The sequence below is a fragment of the Melampsora larici-populina genome, assembly GCF_000204055.1.
Source record: "Melampsora larici-populina 98AG31 unplaced genomic scaffold MELLAscaffold_18, whole genome shotgun sequence".
In the NCBI taxonomy this organism is placed as follows: domain Eukaryota; kingdom Fungi; phylum Basidiomycota; class Pucciniomycetes; order Pucciniales; family Melampsoraceae; genus Melampsora; species Melampsora laricis-populina.
Window position 1 is genome coordinate 571,213 of NW_006768782.1, and position 16,923 is coordinate 588,135.

General features: G+C 36.6%; 5 protein-coding genes across 5 annotated transcripts; 4 read left to right on the forward strand and 1 right to left on the reverse strand.

Annotated features, from left to right (window-relative positions):
* Positions 1 to 259: 259 nt before the first annotated feature.
* MELLADRAFT_77776 (uncharacterized protein) lies at positions 260 to 5,959 on the forward strand (the record flags this gene model as incomplete). The annotated part of the gene is made up of 7 exons (XM_007409951.1): positions 260 to 1,100; positions 1,165 to 1,601; positions 1,682 to 3,322; positions 3,557 to 4,468; positions 4,589 to 4,897; positions 4,995 to 5,162; positions 5,257 to 5,959. 7 exons carry the CDS (start codon positions 260 to 262, stop codon positions 5,680 to 5,682), a joined length of 4,734 nt encoding a protein of 1,577 aa, XP_007410013.1.
* A 254-nt stretch (positions 5,960 to 6,213) lies between these two features.
* On the forward strand, positions 6,214 to 11,152 carry MELLADRAFT_63177 (uncharacterized protein; the record flags this gene model as incomplete). Its single annotated transcript, XM_007409952.1, has 14 exons — positions 6,214 to 6,224; positions 6,288 to 6,555; positions 6,626 to 7,498; positions 7,595 to 7,975; positions 8,058 to 8,165; positions 8,251 to 8,625; positions 8,679 to 8,748; positions 8,838 to 9,136; positions 9,212 to 9,327; positions 9,407 to 9,564; positions 9,639 to 10,096; positions 10,185 to 10,257; positions 10,348 to 10,438; positions 10,540 to 11,152. 14 exons carry the CDS (start codon positions 6,214 to 6,216, stop codon positions 11,150 to 11,152), a joined length of 3,894 nt encoding a protein of 1,297 aa, XP_007410014.1.
* Positions 11,153 to 11,849: 697 nt separating this feature from the next.
* On the forward strand, positions 11,850 to 12,624 carry MELLADRAFT_63178 (uncharacterized protein; the record flags this gene model as incomplete). The annotated part of the gene is made up of 2 exons (XM_007409953.1): positions 11,850 to 12,204; positions 12,290 to 12,624. 2 exons carry the CDS (start codon positions 11,850 to 11,852, stop codon positions 12,622 to 12,624), a joined length of 690 nt encoding a protein of 229 aa, XP_007410015.1.
* An 871-nt stretch (positions 12,625 to 13,495) lies between these two features.
* MELLADRAFT_26682 (uncharacterized protein) lies at positions 13,496 to 14,657 on the reverse strand (the record flags this gene model as incomplete). Its single annotated transcript, XM_007410089.1, has 2 exons — positions 13,496 to 14,402; positions 14,491 to 14,657. Coding segments are annotated over 2 exons (1,074 nt in total), but the record flags the coding sequence as incomplete, so codon positions are not given.
* Positions 14,658 to 15,627: 970 nt separating this feature from the next.
* MELLADRAFT_106504 (uncharacterized protein) lies at positions 15,628 to 16,509 on the forward strand (the record flags this gene model as incomplete). The annotated part of the gene is made up of 1 exon (XM_007409954.1): positions 15,628 to 16,509. One exon carries the CDS (start codon positions 15,628 to 15,630, stop codon positions 16,507 to 16,509), a length of 882 nt encoding a protein of 293 aa, XP_007410016.1.
* Positions 16,510 to 16,923: the final 414 nt, after the last annotated feature.

Here is a 16,923-nt window from a genome sequence, read left to right on the forward strand (position 1 = left end):
CTTACATTTCTACAACAAACACCATTTTAACCATTAACCACCAACCATTAACCATCACCATCAAACACCATCACCATCACCATCACCATCACCATCAAGCAACTACCATCATATCATCAAATCAAAAATCAAATACCATCCAAATCGAACTAGTTTACCATCAAATCAAATGAGTCTCAATAACAAATCAAACACTTCCAAGTTACAATTCCATAGTTAGTTAAAAAGAAATCAATCTATCAACACCAAACCTATCATGATGGATTCCTCAATAGATGACTCACTGTCAACCAACAACAATCCAACCAAAACTCACTCTCCAAATCCATCAACTTCAACTTCGATTCCTAATTCAGATAGTACAGTCGTCACTTCTTCATATCGTACTTTGAACGTTAGAGATGCTCTTAGTTATCTTGATCAAGTTAAGATTCGATTTCAAGATCAAAATGAAGTTTATAATCAATTCTTAGATGTGATGAAATTATTTAAAACTCAATCTATTGATACACCTGGTGTTATTGAAAGAGTTTCATCTCTTTTTAGAGGTTATCCTAGTTTGATTCAAGGTTTTAATACTTTCTTACCTTCTGGTTTTCGTATCGAATGTACTTTACTTAAAAGAATCGATCATGATTCAAATCCAGAATTAGCTGATCTCGTCACCGTTCTCACTCCAAATCCAATCACCAATAAAACTTCTCTTTTTCCTAGAGATGGATCTCATGCAATCATCATCAAGGATCGAATCGAAAATACTTTAACTCCAATGGGTTGGATCGAAATTAAAGATAGTCCTGAAACTGGCTCAACTTCAACTTCAATTAATTCAACATCTTATGCCCAACATCAAACTACAATTCAGGATCTTACTCAACCACCTCAACCTCCTTTACCTCCATCTCATCCTTCAAAACATAAACAGATCAACAATCATTCTACCTCTTCATCAACCACTCCTACTACATCCACAAACATGAATTCGAAATCTTCTCTCAATCACGATGAAGGTCAATCTAAACTGACTGATCCTCTTATAACAGCTAATCTAAATCAAACCAATTCCAACAAAACCACAAATACCAATCCTACCGCTAATAGTACGTCTTCAGATCTCCTTTCTTTTAATCTCTATCATCATATTCTGACCTCTTCCTCATTTAGCCATCACTCACAGCGCCGCTATTCCTTATCGACCCAATACCACCGCCTCTTCATCAACTTCGCTACCGAGCCACTCTACTCACAATCTCTATTCGAATTCAAATCCAACTTCCAACTCTAAACTTCCAGTTGCTCCCGATCTAAAAGCTCTAGATTCAACTTCCAATCATCATCAAATGTTATTAGCTCCCGAGTTAGTAGCTGAACCTATCCGATCTCATTCAAATCAACCTGCTATCACTAGAACCCCAACACCAGTGGTAACCGTTGCAAATCCCCCTCAAGCTAACAGTATCAATAACAAACCGGTCGAATTCAATTATGCTATTAATTATGTGAACAAGATCAAACATCGATTTATAGATCAACCCGAAATCTATAAAACATTTTTGGAAATCTTACAAACCTATCAGCGAGATGGAATGCCGATTGATGTGGTAAATACTTCTCCTCTATCATCAAGATCTATGAAACGCTGTGATCTGAATTAATCCTTTTCAATTTTGTTTGTTAATAGGTCTATGTACAAGTGACCAAGCTGTTTGCTGAAGCTACTGATTTACTCGATGAGTTTAAACAATTCTTACCTGATCCAAATAACGAGAATGGAGCGAGTGGAGTGACAATGTTGAAAGCTCAAGCACCTGTACCAAAGCCATCTCAATCAACCTTGATGTCAACTTCTCAAACTCCTCATTCGATGTTGATCGATGATCGATTGAGCAAACCATTTGCAAATTCTGATTTGGCTAGTGATCTACGACGACATACACCTTCGCCTGGGACACGGGTGATGAGTGGGGTATCTTTACTTTCTGATGCTTTAGCGCCTACGCTCAATAAGACTGCTGAGATGAATATCAGGAATACTACAAATGCTCCCCTGGTGGTTAGACCTGAGATCGCTGATTTGCCTACCACTCACACCTCATCAGCCAGGCCATTGGGTGTTCCAGTCCATCCAAAAAATCCCATCAATGGTACCGGGCCCTCAAAGACCTTTCTTCCTACGACATCGCCCTCCAATAAACGACCACTCGCGTCTTCCCACAACACAGAAGCTGACGAAACAGCTGACCATTCAAAAGAATCCGGACCATTGAACAAGAAGAAGAAGATTATAAATGATCATCATCTTTCAGTTGGAGGGCCACTAGACTCCACACCACCAAGTCAACTTGATACGGTAGCTAGTAAAATGAGTGGAACCAAGGCAAATCGGTCTCGTAACAAATATCAAGAAATGATTGATCCAGTCACCAAAGTCTCAACCCAATCAACCCATCATGAACCAAACCCACATACGACTCCATTTCGTACAGCTTCTCAACATCACCTACACAAATCAGCTGATACAAGTGTCGATGATCATCTTCAACATCACGACAAACGAGTTTCATCTCGATCGCATCATCAGATCACCACAGAAGAAATATTACCAGATAATTATTTGTGGCACACTCATCGACTTGAGACTCATGATGCTATGGGTGGACGTACACTGACGAACACGAAAGAATTGATTCTGTTTGAATCAATCAAGAAATATTTGAATGATACAGAAGTTTGGCACGAGTTCTTACGAGTCTTGGAACTTTATAATCAAACGATTATTGATTTTAAAACACTTGTGGATAGAGTATCAGTTTATATTGGAGATAATGATGAATTGTTAGACGATTTTAAAGGGTTTGTGGGATATGATGTCAAGAAGGATGGGTTAGTAGAAGATGAAGTATGGGAAATTAAAAATCTAGATGTAAGAGAGAGAGAAAAGGTAGATGCATCCATCATTCAAAGAGAATATGGACCAAGTTATAAACGATTACCAAAGTGTGAAATCGATTTAGCATGTTCAGGTCGAGATGAATTATGTTGGAGTGTCTTGAATGATGAATACTTTGGAGCGGCTAAGTTTGGAACTGAATCAGGTGGACCAGGACATCGGAAAACGAATTTTGAAGAAGTGATTGCGATGACTGAAGGAGAACGAGCTCATTTTTCATATTGGTCAGAATCGATGAGTAGAACGATTGGACATTTAGAATCATTACAAACTCGAATTGATTCGATGGATGAAAAGGAAAGATTAAATTTTCAATTAGGAGAGAATTTAGGAGGGATCAGTCCATCGATTTATAATCGTACCTTGAAAAAAGTTTATGAATCGAAATATTTAAATCAAATCTTTCCACTCTTAAGAGATTATCCAGCTAATTCGGTTTCGATTGTATTAAAAAGATTAAAAGAAATCGAATTAAATTGGAAATCTGCTGAATCTCAATGGAATTTGATTTGGAGAGAAGTTGAAAGGAAAAATTATTATAAAGCTCAAGATCATCAAGTTTTAAGTTTTAAATCTAATGAGAAAAGTTTAATTAAAGGTCATCAGTTTATTAAAGAGATTGAAGAATTCAAAGAGAAAAAGGAATGTTTAGTGATTGATGTGGTCTTAGCTGATGAACCCAATCCTTCGGTGATTCAAAAACCTTTGAATGATCGACCTAAAATTGATAAGAAGTCGGTCAAAAACAAAACGACTTCAAAACCGAAACCGAACCCATCTCATGCACTTTATTCTACGATTCCTGAACCAGAAGTCATGAAGATTCCACCCATGAGACCATCACATCAAGTTGAACTAGGATTTCAAGATTTAGATGTATTTTTTGATGTGCTGAAGATCATTGCAATGTCACTTGATAGATCAGCACTTTCACATCCAGAACGTAGAAGAATAGATGAAACCATTCGGATTTTAATACCAGCAGTTTGGAATATATCACAAATCGAACTTGAAAAACAAATCCCGATGATCTATGATGATGAATCAAGTGAATCTACAACTGATGAAATCAATCCGAATCGAATCGAATCCTCTAATCATGGTCAAGAGAATGAAAGAGATTTGAATTCGAAAAAAGGCATTGAAAGTTTAACCCGAGGACTTTTAGAACTTGATTCGACTAATGAATCGAATGGAGCAAGAGGAAGGATCGATAGAATGAAGTTAGGAATCAATGAATTAGAAACTCCATTGATGTCATCACCACCTAATTCAGTACCAACACTTGATCATCAACCTTTAAGAAGAAATGGGTTTGATTTGTTTGATTCGAATGGAGAAGAAAATAAATCGAATGATGAACATCATACGTTTTCTGTTTTAAGGAAATGGGCCGATATTCAACTTGAAGGTGAAGATGGAGATGAAGAGATGGAGTCTTCTGTATCAAATCATCATGGTCGATATTTTTATGTTTTTGGAACTTCTACTTATGTGATCTTATTTCGATTGATTCATGTACGTTCATACCCCCCTCAAGAAACAACCTCATTTTGTTTTTCAAAACTGAAAAAAGTCTAAAAGCTGATGTTCTCATGCTCTCATGTTCTCATGTTCTCATTTTTTTGATACATTTAGATACTTTATTCACGTTTATTGAAATTGAAGACTACAGCTATCGAAATCGGAATTCAAGAACCTAATTGGAAGCGAATCAATCCGATTGGAATCGAATTAGGATTAAGTCATCCGATCTTAGGATTAGATGATGATGAAAATCAAAACCCATCGGAAAAACTATATGGATTCGTTTTAGATTCGATTTCTAGATTGTTTGATGGTGAATTAGAAATCAATTCGTTTGAAGAATTGATTAGGATTGGGTTTCCTAAGATTGGTTATTTGGTTTCAACGATTGATAAATTAAGTAATTCGATTTTAAAACATGTAAGTGTTTTCAATACCTTTTGTAGATGATTTACCTTTTTTGTTTTTTTGTTTTTTTTTGGATGTTTTAGTTGACTGATTTCAGTTTGAATTTTAGTTTTCACATCTTCATAGTGATACAAGGAATAAAGAAATGTTAAATTTATTAAGAAGAGAAAGAGAAAGAGAAAGAGAAGAGGAAAGTGATGATGATCTTTATCAATTTGGATATCGAAATGAAGTGAATGAGATTATAGAAGATGGAGAACTTTATAAAGCTGAATGGGTAAGTCTCATATTTCCTAAGATCTTGAGTTTCTATTCAAAGTGAATTAAAATTGATTGATTAATTTTTTTGGACGGGGGGTAATGGAATGTAGCATCCAGAAAGGAAATCATTAAGTATTCAATTAATCAATTCAGAAGATCCAACGATCGAAATCTCCAAAAGCTCAAACCCACTGAAGTATTATATAAAAAGTTATCAAACTGAAATCGATACAGAAACCATCGATCCAACAAACTTAAACAAATCATTTAGAACCAAGAATTTAATGAACCTTAGTTTAGGTAAATGGGAAGGTAAATCAAAGTATAAGATTTCGAAATCGAATTTCAAGTTAAAAGTTTTAAAATCAACTGAAGATTGTTGGATTAGTAAAATGTATTTTAATAAGTTTAAGAAATCGGTTGAAAATCAGGATGAAGAAGAAGAAGAAGAAAAGGGAGAAGGGAATAGGAAATTGGATTGGGTTGGTAAATGGGTGGATGAAAGATGGAAAGAAATTAATGAAGAACACTCGTGATTTGTTTTTTCATGCTTTCATTTTTTTTGGAAATGTGAAGTTCTATTTTTTTTGTTCTTTGTAAGGTTTTGTATTGTCATTTTTTTCTTTTTATGAGCTTTAGGTTTTTGATTTTGGATGATACTAGATTGATTATTTTGGGACAGTTTTTTTCTATGATTTGATTTGATTGAAAGAGAATAAGTTTGGTTAGTTTTGGGGAGAGGGTTTTCTTTTATATGTTAAGTACATTGAGAATTGTAATTTGGATATATATATATGATTTGATTTGATGGATGTTCATGTGAGTGCAGTTTGAAGGAGTTTTAAGTTGAAAGATTGTAGATGAGATAGAGCTCATTGAAGTTGCCTTAATCCTTGATTGATCAAAGGAGAATGAGATTGACAAGAAAAGAATGTGGCTGATGAAATAGTTTATGTACTTAAACCCCTAGGATACATAGATCAAGTTTTAGAGTACCACCACTTCCAATTTCCCTGTGACTCTCACCTCGATCAGCAATCAACATTCAAGAGTAATCTGAAATCAAAATGGATACTCAGTAAGTTCATTCACTACTTCTTATCAGCAACTTCAAACTTACATTGACTTCTTGACTAAACAGACCCATCGAATTCTTATCACATCATTTACCATTATTATTCTTTGCTGGTCTTAATCCTATCACTTCAACACCAGTTCCTGAAGATGTGAAGAATGTTAATCCAATCCTTCAAAATCCTTCATCAGTACCAATTGATCCTTTTCAAGCATTATCGAACAGTCTGAGACATGCTCTTACTATCAATCAATCAGGTATTCAAATTTGGGATCCAAGAACTTATCATCAAAATTCGAAACCTCCAGATTTTAGGGTAGTAATGGTAGACAAGGTAAAATGAATTTGATACTCATTTCTGATGATGAAATTAATCAAAGAAAACTATGGAATGTTTTATATAGAATGTTAGATTTCCACCTAGAAAAGCAAGACCTTCATCAAATTCCAATCCATCAAGCTCGATGATCCATTCACCACTTTCACCTTTAACACCAAACTCACCACTTTATCCAGATGGAATCATGACACCTATTTGGATACGAAAACATCGGGATATGATTCCATCGGTTTTTGTACTGACTTTAACTTTATGGGAACCTCCTTCATCAATGGCTAAATTTAAAGAAAACAATTTAAATGGATCTGGAAATGGAACAGATGAAATCGATTCAAAAGAATTTGAACAACAAAAATCATTTGATCATCAATTGATTTATGAAATCATTGAAAGGAAAAAGACGACCACTGAAAGAGGAATTAAATTAGTAGTGGTGATCTTAACATCTAAGACGATGTTAGATCATCCTTCATTAGATATGAGATTAAGTTATATTAGAAGACAATCAGGATTAGATTCAAGATCTTCTTTATTTATTCTTTCACCAGTCATCGATTCGGAAATCTTATCGTTTGTGAAAACATTAAAATCTGAATTGTTTGAATCTTCCCTAGATTATTATCGAGAACATTCACGTAAAGTCAGAAGGAAACGATCACGAAGTAATTCGATTGTACATCAATCCAATCTTAATAATAGTTATTCTAAATCAAATCAGCCGATTCTGAATTCATTAGGTCAACAAGGTTGGATTGTTAGATCGGATTTCAAATTGGCTACTTTTGCTGAGTTTAGACAAGAGTATGATGTGGCTTTAAAGTCTTATGAAGATTGTTGGATCGGCTTGAGTGGGATGTTTAGTAGTACTGCGATCTTACCTCCTAGAACTAAACGATGGGCTGAAGCTAAAGTATTGATAGATTGTATAAATATCAAAGTAAGCGATTTTGAATCACTCAGAATGGAGATGCTAATTGATTTTCAAGTGTTGATGTTTGGGTCATATTTTTTTTCTTCTTCTTTCTTCTTTCAGATTTGTAAATTTTATTTTTATTCACAAGAAACTTCAAGAGCTATGGATCAATTTAGTAAACATGTCAATCGATTTAGAGATCTTTGTAATGGATGGGGTATAGGAGATGAAACCTTTGAATATTGGTCTTGGTTATCAAAACAATATACAATGTTTTCCGAATTGATCGAATGTGGTTGTCGGAATGGGTTAAGGTTACCTAACTTGTTACCTAATCCATCTACTTCATTTAATGAAGTTAATTTCTTTTCATTGAATCATCCGTCTGATCATCTTCAGATTCCTGCTAATGTTTTGTTACATCCTGGATTTTATTATTATCAAAGTGGGGTTTGTGCTACACATAGACGTGATAAGTTTAGAGCTAGTGAAATTGCTGAAGTAAGTGAAATTCTTCTTGATTTGGAATGAAAAACAACAACTTTTGAATTTTGATGTGGATGTTTTGAAAACACTTTTTTAGGAACAGATGAAGTCTATTGCTAAATCAAAGGATCAAGCTGCTACCTTTCAAGGCTCGGCTGCTTTAGCTTACGAGAGAAAAGTCAATCATACTGAATTAATAATAGGTGTGAGTATTTCTCTTATCACTCCTTTAATGATCGAATGATTTCTCAAACTCATTGAATGGGCTTGTCTGTGTGTTTATCTTTTAGCTTTTCACTAAAGCCTATGAGTTATTCAAACGGTTTAATTCGATTCGGATGACTTTATTCTTGGCCTTTAAGATTGCAATGATTCATTTTGATAATCAAGATTATGTAACGGCTGGGAAATTCTTTGAAAGGATTACGAGTACATATCGAAAAGAAAGATTTAAACCGATTTTAGATAATGCTTTGATGAGATTTTATGAAAGTATTAAACTTGAAATTGGATATCCTTTAATTAAATTTGAGAATGATCGACCTGAATTTGAAAGATTTGAAAAATTACTGGAGATTAGTTATGAATTGATTGATTCGAATTGTTTGATTGTACCTATTGAAACCAAGGCTAAGATTTGTGATGAGTTACAAGATATGATTCAAGTAAGTTTGATGATTTGATTTTTGAAATCTTCTTGAACTTACTTTGTTTTCAGATACCAGGGAATGGATCTATTGAATCTCCTCGGCTTATTACATTGGATATGACCAATTCAACATCACCTTGTATGTACGCTATCATCTTCTATATATGCCCTTCAAGAGGAAAGTAAATCTTACTAAAAAAACGAATTGACTTAATTCTTATGATACAGTAAGATCAGAAGTGGTGTTTTGGAATTCTTCGGCTCAATTAGGTGACACGATCAATTTTCAATTAAAGATTTATTCAGAAAATCCGTTTCCAGGTTATCATCTTTCATTCACTTCTTGTGAATTACACTTTAGTAACTTTTCAACAATCATCATCCATCATCAATCTCAAGAAGTCAAACCTTTAATTAACTTGGATCTTCATGAAATTTCAGAAGAATCATTAAAGTTTGAAGGAAATTTAAGTTGGACAAATGAATTTAATTTAATGATTTTTAATGGTGAATTTAAACCTTTGATGGTAGGTAAAGTGAAATTAGAATTCATTAAATTTATTTCAAGAAATCTACATGATGTTTGGATACTTGAATTGAAGACTAAACCTATTAGCCCTCAACAAGATTATTCAAACTTTAGATGGGTTCATGAAGTGGATGAGAAGACTAATGAATCAAAGTATTTAACTACTGAAGGTTTATCTTCCTTTTGTCAGTGAGTTGTATAGGCTTTTTGTAAACATAAATGGTTTCTTTTGATGGTTGATATTTTTTTTTGATTGATGATTAAATAGGGTACGGGATAAGATTCCACTTGCTAGAGCTGAGATTGAAAACGAAGAATTGGTATTATTAGATGAAACAGGGTCAATCAAGGTCAAGCTTTATAATGATGAAGAAGATGAGACTTTGGTATTCAAATTAGATGTCGAATGTCGGGATCCTGTTTCAGGTCAGTGTTCACTAATGTTTCTTTGACCGATTATGTTGGCTAATGGACACTGATATGAACGATGATGATGATAGAGAAAGATACCCTGATGATCGATGAAGAGAGTAATATGATCAACTTGAACGAGTACACATTATGTTCACTCGAACCTCGTGGATCAATAGAGAAGATCATAACCCTACAACCGTCTCTCGCAGGTAACAGGCACATGAAATTGACCGTCAATGCCATCAAGCAATCTCAAGCTACGACCAACTCAGTGGAAGAGACTTCAACCTTGGAAGAAACCGATTTACCATTTTTTCCATCATGTCAATTAATTAAACCGATCTTATTACAAGTTAAAGATCCATTCTTATGTGAATTTGATATAAGATATCTTAATTTGAATCGAAATTCAATCAATCGAAAGCTTTCGGATTGCTGTTTACCTGATCTTTGGGATAAATCGGATCGAGTATTGGTGAATGTGATTATTAAATCGAATGATTTGATTAAGTTAAGTTTGAACCAAATTCAGATACAATGTGAGGTATGTGTTTGGGAAATGAATTGAATCTTTAAAGACATTTTTAAACTCGCTTTAATGGTTGAAATGTGATTCTTTTTTTCGAATTTAGAACGTGGTCACTCCGATTAAGGTTTTGTCTAGTTCAATTTCATCGAATGAAGAAGATAATGCTTTTCCACTTGGTGAGCGTTGATAAAACATCTTTGTCTTACTATACTTTGAGGTAGGGTTATCATTTGTTTGTTTCTGATGCGTGTGTTATTTTGAGTTAGAACCTGGTTCGGCACTTTCGATTGGTTATGTGATCGAACTTGCAACCGGATCCCAATCGGATAATTGTGCTTTAAAAATCACATGGGAAAGGTAAATTGTTTCACTCTATAGTATTGAAGAAATATAAGCTTGACTTGTGGCTCGATTGATTACTCTTTACTGATTGTTACAAACTAATTATTTGATTAAAGATCAATGAAGAAAACTTCAGATCTGAATTCAACTCATACCACAATTCACCCAATCCGATTTCCAATCAAAAAGAAACCACCAATTTTAATCACTAATAATTTACCACCACATTTAAAGATATATGAGAAATGTAAAATTACATATTTAATTGAAAATCAATCTCAGAATCAAATGAAAACATTAAATTATGAATTAAAACCAAGTGACGAATGGATCTTTAGTGGCAAAAGATTAATTGAAAGTTTTAAATTATTACCTGGGATGAAAAGATCGATTGAAATTATTGGTATACCGATTGTTTTAGGTTTAATTGAAATACCTAAAGTGATTTTTTTTGAAAAAGTGAATAAGAATACTTTAAAAAGGAATGATGAAGAAGATGGTGGTGGATTGATTGAAGAGATTTTAAGAGGGATTGATGAATTTGATGAAGATGATCGTGGGGATGATCGTGGGGATTTGGATGGGGTTAGAGAACTGAAGGTTTTTAGAGAATTTGAACATGTTAAAGGGGTTGAGAATGAGCAAGTATATCAACATCAACATCAACATCAACAAAATCTAAATTCATCCAAGTCTGGAGGATTTAATCAAATTTTGGTTTTTCCTTAGACAAGTTTAAGATTTTGCAGAAATTTAATGACATTATTGATTTTTTTTTGTTTTTCAATCGATATTTTGAAGATGAATTGATATACAATAAATTATATTAAGGTATAAGTGATAAGGAAATCTGAAAATTAAAAAAACAGATGGTATGTATAATTTTTTTTTCAACTTTGTTCTATTTATGTACAATCTTATGCAGAATTAACAAACCAACTTTAAGAATCAAAAGTTTTTTGGAGTAATTTTGTCTTGTACATACATAAAAAGAAATGAATGATTTCAAAACACAAATGTACTAATACACAATGGCAGTGGCACAGTGGGTTTGAAGGTTTGATTGGATGTTGACTTTGATATTAACGTATGCTTGGTGTAGAGTAATTTCATCAGGCTCTTATCGTTATATATTCAATCATGAAAAGCTGAATTGATGTCAAAGCTATCTTGTTGGAATCAGCCCAGATCAGCACTCATGAATCAATACTCCTTCGGCCGAGAGGGATGACAGATGTATGTGTTAGGGTTCAGAGACTTAGTTAAGGTTCGCGCCCTGGGCTGACTTGAAACTGTATTTGAGTAAATTTTCTTTTCGACAGGTTTTCACGTTTCCAATCGAACCATCTTAGGTGCTCACCTGAAACCAAAGAACCAATCTTCGACACTTCGAACACTCTTCACTACTCAATCAACAAACTTCATCATGGACGACGATTGCACAGAAAAGCTGCACGACTCCGTTGAATTCTGTACCGAAGAACCCTGGTGTTTAGGAAAATGGGAAGATGCTAGGGATCAACCCCCTTGGCCTATTGGAAAAGAGCTACCGTTGAACAGACCATTCGAGAGAGCCGTGAATGCGATCAGAAAGAAAGGAAACGAAGCTTTTGTTTCCAAAGATTACAATAAGGCTGTCGAATTATATTGCGATGCGATAGATTTATCTGATTCACAAAGGGTTAAAAGCCCAATCCCCGGTATTCCATATCAGTACCCGATACAAGAAGTGTCTAGAAGGGCGATTTACTCGAATAGAGCTGCTTGTTATCTTGCTCAAGGTCAGCTTTTTTTAGTTTCTAATTGAAAATTGTCTTATTTACTAACTCATCGACTAATCATCCTTGTTAACTTTTGAATTGGTAGGCAAATATCAAGCTTGTTTGGATGACTGTGACGAGTGTCTGACGGGTGTATTTCCTATACCGATGGCACCTCCACTTCGTAAAGCTGCGTACAGAAGAGCTCAAGCACTTTGGTATATGGGTAAAATTGAAGACGCTCTTGCGGCTTGTGATGCGGTATACCTTAATGAATTTGCTGCACTTCCAGAATCAGAAAGACCACCTGGGGATGAATCATTTTTAAAGTTAAAACAAACGATTGAAGCCTCGATTGAAGATGAAGAAGAAGAAGAATCAAGTTCAAAAGCAAAGGTCATTAAAAAGAAGGGAAAAAAGAAAGCTTCACGTAAGGCTTAGTTAAATCAATTTTTACACTTCATCTACGAAAACTCAAATCAAAATGAAGGCTTCACAATTCTAGCTCTCTTTTCAATGTTAAAGTTATCTTTGTCTTACTTCTTGTACTACAATTCATAAGATAGCTCTACAATGCTCAAAACTTAAAATCACAATGAAGGCTTCACAATTCTAGCTCTCTTTTCAACGTTAAAGATATCTATCGTCTTACCTCTTGTACCAATTCATAGCTCTGCAATGGTCACTTGAAATCAGTCCTCCGTCACCTGCTTTGTCCCGATATGCCAAAACTGAGTCTACATTTCCAAGCCATCGGGAAGAGAAGTCATCCATTTGCCCAAAATGTATTGTGAAGCCCTGGTGAGATTTGAAACTTGGAATGCGGGTAGCGCCGCGAAAACAGGCTTCAATATGGGCCGGCCCTTCTCCCCCCGGGCCAAAAAGACAGGGCCTCATCGGGAATTGAACCCGAGACCTCTCCCAAGAATGCCAACCCAAAGGGAGAATCATACGACTAGACCATAAGGCCTGTATTGAACTTCCCAATTGCGGAATTTAAATGTCAAAGACTTAGTGTCACTGTAACTGTTGATACAGGTGAGGAGCTCATCTTGATTCAAGCTACATAAACAAACAATGGTATTGCACCTTTAATCGAGTGAGCCTATGGTATTTGAGCTCTTGTAGCGGAAAGCGAAACTGCATTGCGACGGTGAAGTACAAATTGAGGAATGAAATTCAAGACGATGTTACGTAGGATGATTATCAGATGATGAGAAGTGGCTTTTTATGATGCGGGCATCTTCACGCGTGGAATATGGCATCAGAAGATAGCTTTGAAGTTCAACTATATAAAAGTATTTTGAATGTCTTTGAGGGCGCGAATATGAGTTGGCCCAGTCTTACAGCAGCCCCCTACAACAACTCCGGGCCAGTGGAGTGAAGCTTGTTGAGCGATGTTCATCAATTGGCGAGCCCATTGATCAGTTCCAATCTGGCCGCCTGACCAACAACGTCGTTCGACATCATACACCAATCCGCCGTCAGGGTACATCCATAGCCAGGGTGCAGGGCTTTCGAGCGTCCGAAGAGATTGGGTTTCAGTTAAGTCGGTCCATGCTGAAACTATCTTATCGATAAACTGCAGTTTAGTGCAATTGACACCCACGGCCGACGGTCTCGGGAGTGACAGTTGGTCAAGGTCTTTACTGAGGCCAAGTGCTGCGTTGAGAACCTCTGTTGGTGAAGCGCCCGAAGCGAATTGACCTGATGATCCAGCGAATACGAAGCTCAATACCCAAGGTTTCACCCACCACTTGATACATTCCGTTTTCTCGTAGCGATCTTCTAGCGATTGTAGTAATGTGGACCAAGCTGAGCGAACCGCAAGAGCCTCCAAAAGATTCGGAATAGTTTCGAAAATCACCATGTCCACCTTTCGCCAAGTTGCTTCATCGTTAGCATAATCGAGAAGTCGATCAAGATGGAAGTTCTTCAGCGGCTCCAATTGATTATAAGGGCTAGGGTATATACCCGCGTAATCCTGAGGCGGAGTAAGTGTGGCCCCAAATGGACCGAGAGATAGTCCTACTTTGGCCGTTGACAGAGACTTATGAGCCACGCCGATCGAGCTTCGCAAGAAGTCAAGGGGAGAATTGAGTCGAGGTAAATGTGTAGCATTTTCGTCGGCTTCTTTGGATGGCTTTTCCACGTCATTTTGCTCTGTATGCGTTTGTTTAAGCAGGTAATTTTCGAATCCTTGGACCGTGGCCTGATAGCTTCATGACCACATGGACAACCTTGTCAGTCGAAAACCCGGTCCTTCCAATTTTACATGAACAACACAACCATTCTTCCAACCCTCACCTGCAACTTGTTATAATATCGGCTCCAGCTTTCTCCCAGGATTGATGTAGGCGAGCGATTTTCTCGGGATGTTTGACCAAGAGCGTCGCAGACCATAAGCCAGTATCAAGCTCATTCCCTGGATCGTCAGCGAGGGTCGTTCCGTTTCCACCATCGAGGAGAACCAATTTTTGGTTCGGAAACAAACTAGATATCGACATTGTGGTTTGAATTTTCAAATCGCGCCAAGCCTCCAGGACCACCACGCGCTTTAAGAGACTGATACGATCGTGTTGGTCGGCGCAGCGTCCATCGGACCGACAGGCAGCTCCGGCCGGATCTACATACAGCAGTCTTCATCTGACTGTTGGAATCGCGTCGCTACGAATTTATGGGGATTTATAAACGAAGATGAGCAATTTTGGCGCACCAGTCCTGAGATGATAAGAGGAGATCATGAACAGGTTGCGTACCACATGCCACTCGGAATGTATCCAAATGAACCAATGGAGGGCATCAATAGAAAAAAATTGGATGTTGAATTATTGCACCAATATGGCAGGTCTGCAAGAATTGTTTCCGCAAGAGATATTCGATCCTCATCATCGATGAAACCTGTAAAGCTTAGCCTACATATATGTATGTCGCGCCAACTTGAGAACTTGTCGAAGCTTTTGGGGTTTCGCCGCATCAATTTGCAGCTGCGAGAAGACGTCGAAAGGTAGCGTCAGCGTGCATAAATCATTTGAGTTTGTCAAGTGACAATCTTCTATCAATATGATCATACTGTAGTGCTTCATCCAGTAAACGACCATAGCCTTTTCCTCACCGAAACCATGCATCAGTGTCATACATACTACGCAGCCAATTCTTAGGCCTGAAACTAGATCTTCATCAGAGTAGCAGTCCAATCGAAGTCTATATAGATCATCAAGTGTAGATCAAGACCATCAGACACCCAACTCATAACACCACCAACAATCAGCCACATCCAATAGGAATAATCCATCATTCGAGAGTAAGAATTCTCTGGTTGTGTTAGTTGATATTGCAAAGTGCTTGTGATATATTGGAATTTGTTTGCTGTATAGTATGTTGCACTCTAGTACATATATCATAAGGATCTGAGGAGCTGACATCATTGTGATCGAAGCTAGTATGTTTGCAGGTGATACTGAATCAATCTACTCGTTCGATAATTCCTATCCACTCAAAGCGGCCACTGAACCTTGGACAACCTTCAGAGAACGTGAATTTGGATGGAGTGGAAACGTAAGCGGAATAAGGGCAGGCAAAGATGATGATGCAATTGCTCAAAACTTGAAATTTGAGCGTCCGCCACAAAACTCAAGAGGCCCAGGATCTCAAGTTTCCAGTCTTGGTTTCAATGACGAGAAAGATCAATGGGAATATGTAAAGTTGAGGAAAAACAGATCAACTGGAGAGAATGGGAAAGCCTTAGGATCTCGAAATAGAAGACCAACTCCTTCAGAGCGGATTGATTCAAATATACAATCAAATCTTAGAGATTCAGCTTCTGGATTCAAGTCAACTCAGCCTATACATCATGAAGATGATTGTCAAGGCAAGAAATCCCAACCTTTCCGATCCCGTTCTTGTCATGGGGCAAGAAGAAAATCAGAAAACAATGAGAAAGGATCAAGGTCTACAAAACTCGATATACCACATAACTCAAACTCGAAACGAAAAAGTTGGCTGAGTGACACAGATGAGGATTTGTATGATATGTCAAGAAATGTAGAAGATCTCGAGTTGAGCACACACTTTATCACAAACTGTAACAGAAGACAAACGACTGGAGTTAGAGATTCAAGTCCAGGTGTCGGACGTATTTTTAAACATTTATCGAGGCGGTTGACAATGGATGATAAATCGAAAAGAAGAAAGGCACCGATGCCTTCTGAAGGAGGAATGTATCTGTCACATCAAATGGTTGGAGCTTCATCACCTTATCCTGTTAGACCACCTTTACCAGGATTTGATAGGCTTTCACTTGAGACATCACATGATTTGCGCTGAGAATCTTAGTTCAACTGTTGTACAATTTTACATCTTCACATCAAATAGTTCTTTTGCTTTGAGCAGATCACCATGCGCTGGAAATTCTTATCTTCATGCGGAAATTATTCAAACTTTGGTATAATCTGACCAAAAATCTCTTATTGACTTGAAATGCATACCAGTACATGGATCTGTGTTGAATAAAATGACAGTGTTTCTTTACTTAGTGGAACCAATATGGGACGCTGATTGAACTACTCCTTGTGTAATATTGTGTCATGCAACTATCAGACTGTCATCTTATGTTTCCTATCTGCTTTGGGGCCCATTTTTAAGCTTGTGATCAACAAGACACAACTCTGGACTGTTACATAGAGCTGAAAATGTGCCCAATAAGATCTAGTGAATGAATCTAGGGCACTTGTCTAATCA